This window comes from Ammodytes marinus (genome assembly GCF_949987685.1).
Source record: "Ammodytes marinus genome assembly, chromosome: 7".
In the NCBI taxonomy this organism is placed as follows: domain Eukaryota; kingdom Metazoa; phylum Chordata; class Actinopteri; order Uranoscopiformes; family Ammodytidae; genus Ammodytes; species Ammodytes marinus.
The window spans coordinates 15,663,355-15,672,942 of NC_137211.1; the positions used below are offsets into that span (position 1 = coordinate 15,663,355).

Here is a 9,588-nt window from a genome sequence, read left to right on the forward strand (position 1 = left end):
TCCACAGACTTCGGTGATCCCATGACTTGTGCTGTTGCACCACCAGCAGTTCATCATTTTCACATTAAGCATGGTTCAAGACTTTAATGACCTAATGACCTATACTACAAACAGTGTAAAACATATGAGTAAGTTAGGTTATCATCAAAGCATTGATGATTTGTCGTCTTTACTCTTCACACCATTATATCATGTTGGCATCAAATATGTATGCTCCATTTAAAAAAGGAGAATAAAACAACTAAGTATAATACATCAAATATTTCATATCAGGTCATTTCATTTTAAAAATAATCATTTCTATTATTAGTTATTAAAATGACTTATTACTCATTTTGTAATACTGCATGTTATAAGGCCTGTGATGTGATTTTCAACAAAGTTAACCTAAATCAATCATTTCAACTAGCAATTTGAATCAAGCAAAGTCATTGGACAATAACAAACTAGAATATTGTACCTAATAGCTTTGGTAATAGAGAAACCTTTGCTCCTCAAACTCTTATAAACATCTGTTGCACATTCAACAAATAAATCAATAATTCTTGGCTAACATTCCAATCCACCCTATCCAATGTAATTCACTGCACTCATCCTCAGGCCTGCAGGAGAGTACACAAAATATGTCCTTATTGGCCTGAATACACTAAACTGATGATGCATGCACTGTAAAAACTCTCTTTGGGAAAAATTTAAAAAATTGAGGCAACATTTTCCAAGCATTTTTTAGTAGTAATGTGAACCTCTGCCGATTTTGAGTTGGTGAAACCTAATTATGTGTCTTTCTCTGTACTTGAAAAAAAAGAGTACAGCCTACCAATTTTTTTTACAAAATTGAGTTCAGATAACTCAATAATACAAAATAAAATATTGCTTTGATAAAACTTTAAAAAATTGAGGCAACATTTTCCAAGCATTTTCTAGGTGTTCTGTGAACTTTTGCAAAATTTGAGTTGGTTCAACTTATTAATACATATTTTACTGTTCACAAAAATTTAGTACAGCCTAAAAGGAACAGTAAAGAAATTGAGTGAAACAAATGTCAAAAAAGTCAGTTTGGATTTGATTGAATTAAAATGAGTGTTTGACTTGCATGAACCTTAACACTAACTTAACACTTTAACTCACTCCTTTCCGTTTTAATTTTAATCCTTGAAATGGTTAAAAGTGTTGACCCATCATGTATTAAACAAAAACAAGAATGGAAAAGGGAATTTTAAGAGCATGTCAATAGATTTATTTAAAGTTAACACTGCCATTCAATGGGACATAATTTTAGAACAAGTGTGTGTGTGTGTGTGTGTGTGTGTGCGTGTGTGTGTGTAATTAGTATATCACAAAGTAAGCTGCGGAGACTTAACAATGACTCAACACTATACATCAGGCTCCTAAAGACTCATTTAGCTTTGACAGAAACAGAACTGAAAGATTGTCTGAGAACTGCGAAACTAGGAAAAACATACAGCAAGATCTGAGTGTGATGCCAAGAGCTGTCTAGTCTAAAATGTCAAGCAGAAAGGAAAGTGGCTTGGTCCGGTTTCGGACTATTTGACTGCTTTGCCATGGACTTATAGTCCACAATCACTAGTTAACCAAAACATACTCATTGCCTCTGACATGGCTGCATTTGTCCTTAATATATGAAACGAAGATCTGTGTACTTTTATCGTGTGTGTGTGTGTGTGTGTGAGATTAGTATGTCACAAAGTAAGCTGCTTTTGTTGACCTTACAACATGGTGTGGAGACTTAACAATGACTCAAAACATACAAAACACACTGAACAATTGTCTGAGAACTGCGAAACTAGGGAAAAGAAGAGGTCAACATGCAGCAAGATCTGAGTGTGATGCCAAGAGCTGTCTAGGTCATCAACCTGTTTTTTAGGGTAGTGAACCTTGAAGTTGGCTTGGGCGCCAGTGTGTCCAGTTTCACAAGGAGTCTTTGAAACACTTCAAAGGTTTTTCCAAGTTTTGGAGGATACTCGAGGTTCAGGGCATATGCCAGTCCTAGAAGAAGGCAGCATGCTCTGGCCACGTTGCCGACATTGGTAAGAACTGGGACACCCTCAATGATGATGCCCACTGCATCTGGCTCCCGGCACACATAGATCTTCATGCTTTCCATCTTCAGATCTTGCTGCACGCCAACCTCCTCTTTTCCCTGTACAAAACACAGACAGAACACAATAATGAGACAATGAAACGTGCATCTATTCAAGCTCTAAATAAATTGATAGTTAATGTGCAGATGGTTTTACATTTAGTGTAGTTTCAACATTGTTTCTAGTCCACAACAAAACATGGTGAATACACCACTTTGATTTTTTTTAGCCTGAAACCACCAATTATTGCACAAACAAATAACAGAGCAGTGCTCAGAAATGGGAAGATTGAGAGGAATTCTACAGCTTCAATAAAGTTTAAAAAGGGAAAAATATATTTTTTTAAATGCACTGTCATTTTATAGCAAAGAAAATCAATTTTCTATTTTGTGGTATCCTTTATTATGAAATGATTCAAGGAAGATGCCTTAATTAAAACATTAAACAATCAAAGAGCAGCATTAAGGTTCTGTTAACTGCAAAGCACACAAAGATAATCCAATAGTCACAGAATAAAAATATGGTCCTGAAAATGTGCACAATGTTAGCATGGCGGGACCAGACTGACGCAAGCTTCACATTTGTTTACAGCACATCATTCTGTACTTTCTCCAGTCTCCCTGGGGAGGAGCCTATCAAAAAATGGTTGGCCTGCGTTCAGATCTAACATGCCTAGTTAGTAACACGGACTAATCATATTTTGATCAGCTCCTCCCCACAGAGACTGGAGAAAGTCCAGACTGATGTGTGGTAAACAAATATGACGCTCGTGCGATATCAATTTGGCTCCTCAGATCAGCTCCTACGAACAGAGTTTGGAGAAATTCATAACTTGTGACATGACCAGACTGATATGAGGGAGATAAACGAATGTGAAACCCGCACGATATCAGCGTGGTCTGGCCAGGCTAGAATATATCAGTATCTTTTACCACATATACAAGAGGTACCTCGTTCAGAGAATTTCACAAAATGTAAAACTCTTTCTACTTCACTTACTTGATAGTCAGAGATGAGCTCGTTCCCACTCTCTCCCATATACTCTATGAGGCATCTCAGAAGGACTTCCCTCTTCTTCACCACAGACGCACATGGGTCCTAGAGTAAATATGAAAAAAATAAGTGTATTGTTAGCTTATGTGTTGTTAGCTCATGTGTTTACAATATAACCAGCTGAGAGAAAAAAACACAACCTGTTAACAACATAAAAAACAATTTAGGCAACATAGCTGAACAAGAAACTCAGTGAGACTCTAATAAGCACATACTATATATTTTGAACAGAAAAAAATAATCTGAGCAAACAAAATTGTCCTGTGCGCCCACCTCTGCCTACACTTGCTCAATCATTGCTCTATGGGATGGCAAGTATGTGCAGAGAGGTGAATCTTTACCCAGCTACAATGGCTGAGCAGGTAAAAATCATACACAATGTCTGTTATGATCATGTTTTAGTGCACATGAGATGACACAAGAGACACTGCACAAATGCTTGGGAGCAGAGATTAAGCAAGCCAGAGTTGAGTGCTCACAGGACAATTGTTTTTTTGAAAGGTGGATATTTGCTGTTCAAAATATGAAGTATGTTTTAGCAAGGGTCCCATTGTGTGTGCACCTCCACAACTATAAATACATACTAAATAAACATCTATAATTGTAAAGGCTACATCTCCTACCTCTCTGCTGTAGATCAGGAACACACAGGTCATGGACAGCTCCACCAGGATGCACAGCAGGATGAAAAACTGTAAACAGTCAACATCAGATTCAACCATCAATCTCTAGTCACCCATATTTTCTATTGTGATCACACACACTCACAAGTGCGCGCGCACACACTCACAAGTGCGCGCACACACACACACGTGCAAAATACCCCCCCCCCCAGAGAAAATGTATCAGCGGATCTCCATTAATCACATAGGTGGCCAATTATGTTTACAAAATGGCGAATTTAGCCGACTTTGACTAGTTTGCGTACCTGCTGTAGGCTACCAAAACACAGTAAAGGCCCTTTCCCACCGCTGCGCGGCAAATCGCCGCCTCCACGCTCCGTTTTTTTTATGAACACATGCACGCGGAGAGAATAGGCGGCTGCATTTTAACACACCTGTTCAACATGCATAAACGCTCAATCTGTCCACTGAGCACATAACTGATACGCAATATTAGCACGTAGCTCGGCAGCTAACAGCTTAAACAAGCTAAGACAACATATGTCTGCATGTTGTCTGGCACCCCCCCCCCCCCCCCAACCAAATCCACATTTAACACGGTAGAATGTGGCTACACATCCCAGCCAAAGGCACATTTTTTCCCAGACTGTAAGAATAAATAAGTATTTATTTGTACATAGTACACTCCAACATAGGGTGCTAAATTTTAGGTGCAAGGTTTGAATGTTTCTAACGGACAATGGCGCCAGAGCTTTCAGCGCGACACATACAGAAAACTCGGCCAGGTTGAAGCAGAAGACAAAAAAAGGCATAGCCACTTTAGTTATCATATCCGACTATAAATGAACAAATACAAAATGTGTACACTTACTTCTCTTGCGCAGGAGCTCGGTGAAATCCGTAAACAGGGTAATGTATAGCAGTCGCAGCCAAAGCAGAAAGCACGCTGTGGCTGTAGAGGTGGACTTGCCCTAGCATGCCCAAACCGGCCCAGACTGGTTCTTCCCTCGCTGCGTAAGTCGGCGTAATGACGTAGAGGTTCACATAAGCACTTTTATTGGGTTTTATGAAATCAATTTGTCATCAAGTTTAATGAAAGTAAATTTATCTTAAGAAATTATTGAGTTGTTAAAAAGTGTTACTGTTTTTACCTACGTGCGACTTAATTAAAACCACATACAAAAGGAAACTAATTTAGTGGAAGAAATTTACTTTAAAAAAAAGAGTAATACGGACTTCACCATTGAAACAGTTTTTACAAATGCAATTTACTGAAAGAAAACAAATGAGGGCATTTGCATAATCCATAATGCCCATATCACGTGTGCAAACGTACCCCATCCTGGTTTGTTTACTTTCCACATAAAAAAATCTATGATATGTTGGTCATGTAGATAATGAGTGGTAGCTGGGTTATGCAGGATTCATGCAAATATTAGTTGTAATATTTTAGGAGAAAGAATGAAATACCGAAACCGAGAGTTGGTCAACTTAACGAGGATGTAGGACAGCGAGAACTCATAAAGTGTCTTTATTGTACAGAAAAGTCATTTCAAGCTTTCACATGCAGCAGTTTACACTGAAAGGTGGTTTCGCTCAATGCACTTGTGTGCAAATGTGTTTACTTCTTGATTTAGGTATGAATGTGAATGCGTGCAATTGGATGTCTTAAAAGGGGAAGGGGCAGAGTGCCAACTGTACGTGCCAGGGTAAACTTGATCTCTTTCCATTACAATGCAGAGTTGTGTTTAGGTGAACTGATCTCTTACAGGCCTGCAGTATACCTTTCTTGTTTACCGTATTGTCTGCACTCTGTTGATGATGATGAATCAGATCCATTACACTAGCTCACTGGGCACACACCACACAGCAAGCTTTTGTATAGTCAGCAAAGTGTATTACCAAGAAAGTGTATTAAAGTAAATAGATACTCCTCAATACTTACATTAGGCTTGAGTGTAACGTCTCGATGTGGATCAGGGAATAACAATTAATGTCATGAAGGTAGAAGGAAGGAAGGATGGGATATGCTAGTTTGAAAAAGGTCAGCACAATTTATTCACACTAAAAGGAAAAACAAAAACAAGGAAAAAAACATGGATGGATGCTCTGCAGAACATCCAACCGAAAGCAAGCTCGCAGGGACAGGCAGAGGCTGAGAGAAACGACAAGGACAGAGAAGGATTAAGCAACCACTAAATCGCTTGTTGAACCACCACAGTCCATTTAAGGAAACACGTATATAAAAGGCATCACTCACAGCACAGTCAGCTGCCAACTGGCACAAACAAGGGATGAGAAGAAGGTCTCAAGGTTTCCTCCTGCTTTTATCCCAATCTCAGGGTAGAGACGCTCATGGGTAGCAGCCTTGAGAAAATGAAAAGGTGGGACACACACACACACACACACACACACACACACACACACACACACACACACACACACACACACACACACACACACACACACACACACACACACACACACACACACACACACACACACACACACACACACACACACACACACACACACACACACACACACACACACACACACACACACACACACACACACACACACACACACACACACACACCTATTTAACATTGAGTCTCTCCATTGGCTTGTGCAATGCATGGAAGCATAGGATGCTAAAAAACTGCAACGATGAAAGCGGGCAGACCAGATGGTCATCTCTACTTCAAGGTTAACACATTTGTTCCACTAGGTCTGTCTTATATCCTTTTAGAAGAGTCTGCCAGGCATAAATAAGGGAAATATATTGTAATATTTATGATTACAGGCTGGACCGCCCATAAGGGGGAGGAAGTGGGAAAGCTTTCTGGGGCGCATGGTGTTTGTAATAACCATAACTGACTCTATAGTTGTGTTTAGAATGTTTTCTCATGTACTATATGTGTGAAGGCACATCAGAACATGGAACAATACTGACTGAATACTGCGTGGTGAAGATCTTCTCTGAGGCTGAATGTGAGGTCATTACCACACTTGTATGAACATTTTGATACTCCAAACTCTCTCATTGTTGGTCTTCTCAAAAAACCAAGAAGCCTGCAGATGTTTTGAATTTATCTTGCGGTTCTTGCTTGTGGCTTCCAAATTATTAATTATATCACGTGATTCACGTGTAACCCCTTCCTGGCGCTGGAAGTATAATATGATTAAATAAGGTTACTATATAAATGTTCTAATCAACAGGATCCTGAGTACTTAGCAGTTGAATGGTGAATTTGGCTAAATCTCCCGTTACCAGTAGACAATATTATTCACAGGCATATGTAACAAATAAATGATTTAGAAATAATAGCGCACTTAACTCACACTCTATGAGCTATAATGGTATTTCCCCAGAAAATGTATAAAAGTAAATGTTCAGGACAATCAAGTAGAATGCATAACAAATCGGGATTTATTTACTAGTGCTAAATGCAAATAAATGTACAGGCAAGAGCCCTTTAAACCTTTTCACATTAAATGTAAAAGTCTAAGAAATAAACTTAAATTGAAGGCATGTAGCCTTTAAACCTGAAATATAGTTATATCCCCTAACAGGAAACATACCAGGGTTAACAATACTACCAATACATTTAGCACACTTGAATTCAAACACACTTCACATTAAAATAAATGAAATGTTTTGGTTAACCAGCTCAACCTTTTTAAATGTTCTCTAAATATACCAAGCGCTTGGGTTTGCATTAGTTGGGGCCCCTAAGTTGGTGCACTTATGATGAATAATTCCTTTACTTTGCGGCGACACTCTCTGTGTCGGAAACTACTCACATATCCACCAGCTCGGCCGAAATCAACGAGCTGGGATGATGTCGAAACAATGGCGGTCAAGAAGAAAAGCTGACAGAGTCAGCGCCGCTCCGGCGATGAAACGATGGCAGGCAAGATAAAACAGAAGATCCCTCTCGGCAACGGGTCTTGCGGTGAAACGATGGCAGGCGAGACGAAACAGCTCAGCTTACGGTGAAAGGATAGCAGGCGAGTTAAACATGGATAGTCCTCCGGTGGGCAATGCAGGTCCGGCGGTGGAATTCCTCCTCACGAGGCAGCAAACAGCGTCCATCCAATACGGCACTTAAGTGAAGTCTTTATCTCCCGGTGGAGCACTTTACTTTACTTTACTAAGTCAACACTACACATTATACACAAAGTTTATCCGTAACAGATATTTGTGCCCAATACTTGGTATTGTGTCTACAAATAATCAATCTCCTCGTTTAACTAAGTTCTCAGTCCTGTTCGTCCGCTTGCTGAAAGTCTCTCTCCCGAATGCGCACATGTTACCGTTTTCACTTCCTCATTAAACTTGTACTCTCCAATAAGATGAGCTGTGATTCGCTAAGAGTTCTTCATACATGAATCTTATTGGCTTATGGGTACTCAGCTTAAAACACATTGAAAATAATTTACAAGTTACCAAAAAAACAATGGATTAATGAAAATGCAGTTTCCATTCAGTTTACCCACTTATAAAATAAACACTTTATTTATTAAGCAGTAATTACCCATATATTAAATAAATCACCTTGTATTTATTTAACTGTATTTTAGGAGGTCCCTACACACGCATCATCAAGTTTCCTCTGTGAACAACCCTGCAGCCACTGGTAATTTATTCTTTAAGTTATTACACGCCTAAGTTCAACCCAATCTTAAAAACGGAAGCCATAGCAGCGTGTAGTATATACAATTTAATTTCCCTACCTCAAAGGCCTACTTCACCGGTTTGAATATGAAGGTGTATTGAATTCTGAGATCCTATGTAGTATAAATGTGCAAAAAAAATTCAAATCGGTTCATCCTAGCCTGAGAAAAGGCAGAAAGAGTGTTTTTTTTAACCCTATATTTCTCCTTCTCGTGACATCACAGAAAGAGAAATATAGAGTTAAAAAAAACGTACTTTGTAAATATTACTGTGATGTCACAGTAAAAGACATCACAGTAATATTTACAAAGTAAGTTTTTTTTTAACCCTATATTTCTCTTTCTGTGATGTCACGAGAAAGAGAAATATAGGGTTAAAAAAAACACTCTTTCTGCCTTTTCTCAGGCTAGGATGAACCGATTTAAAAAAAATTCGCACATTTATACTACATAGGATCTCAGAATTCAATACACCTTCATATTCAAACCGGTGAAGTAGGCCTTTAAGCACTGGGTTGTAATCACAGCTGTAGCTGTAGCCTGGTCAACACAGGCTACAGCTACTATTATATATTAATTGATTGATTATGTGTGATTATGTGTATTATCAGTAATACACATAATCACATTCTTAATTTCAAGGATTTTGCAATCCATAAACCACACAAGGTTATGATCATCAAAATAGGGGGGTGTAGTGGTTTGAGCGTCCCCCTAGAGGCTTAGGCCTCTCTGCATGTCTTCCCCTTTTGCCCCATTTCAACTCTGTCTCTCCAAATCTGTCAAATAAAGTAAAAAATAACACAGAAATATAAAAAAAAAAAACTATGCCCTGCATAGTCTTTGACATTAATACATTTAAATGATTAGTCAGCATTATTCATTGTTTAATCTTTGTTAAACAAAGTGAAGGCTTGGTTTGATTTGAGGTAGTCTGGTGCTATCATCGTCTAGTGATAGGGGGTTATTTCACTTCAAAGTAGACTTTCTTCCTGTGTCTCAGATGTTTAGATGAGTTGGCCCGCGTAATAATGAGCACAGTGCATTTGGAATGCCAGTTAATATCTCCATTTATTCTCAAAGCATTAACTGTTTATTGAAACAGTCTTACCACCACGTGTGTTTACACG

The 9,588-nt window shown here is 38.7% G+C and overlaps 1 protein-coding gene across 3 annotated transcripts; it reads right to left on the reverse strand.

Moving 5' to 3' along the window:
* Positions 1-1,387: 1,387 nt before the first annotated feature.
* Positions 1,388-8,080, reverse strand: LOC307253338 (uncharacterized protein). 3 transcript variants are annotated; one of them, XM_080031329.1, is made up of 5 exons: positions 7,586-8,080; positions 6,039-6,145; positions 3,779-3,847; positions 3,102-3,200; positions 1,388-2,161 (listed from the first exon to the last, which is right to left on the reverse strand). In XM_080031329.1, exons 3-5 carry the CDS (start codon positions 3,809-3,811, stop codon positions 1,862-1,864), a joined length of 432 nt encoding a protein of 143 aa, XP_079887455.1. In that variant the 5' UTR covers positions 3,812-3,847; positions 6,039-6,145; positions 7,586-8,080; the 3' UTR covers positions 1,388-1,861. The 3 variants fall into 3 exon arrangements, with proteins under 3 accessions (XP_079887455.1, XP_079887456.1, XP_079887454.1); XM_080031330.1 differs by lacking the exons at positions 6,039-6,145; positions 7,586-8,080 and adding an exon at positions 4,650-4,840; XM_080031328.1 differs by lacking the exons at positions 6,039-6,145; positions 7,586-8,080 and having other exon boundaries at positions 3,779-3,908.
* Positions 8,081-9,588: the final 1,508 nt, after the last annotated feature.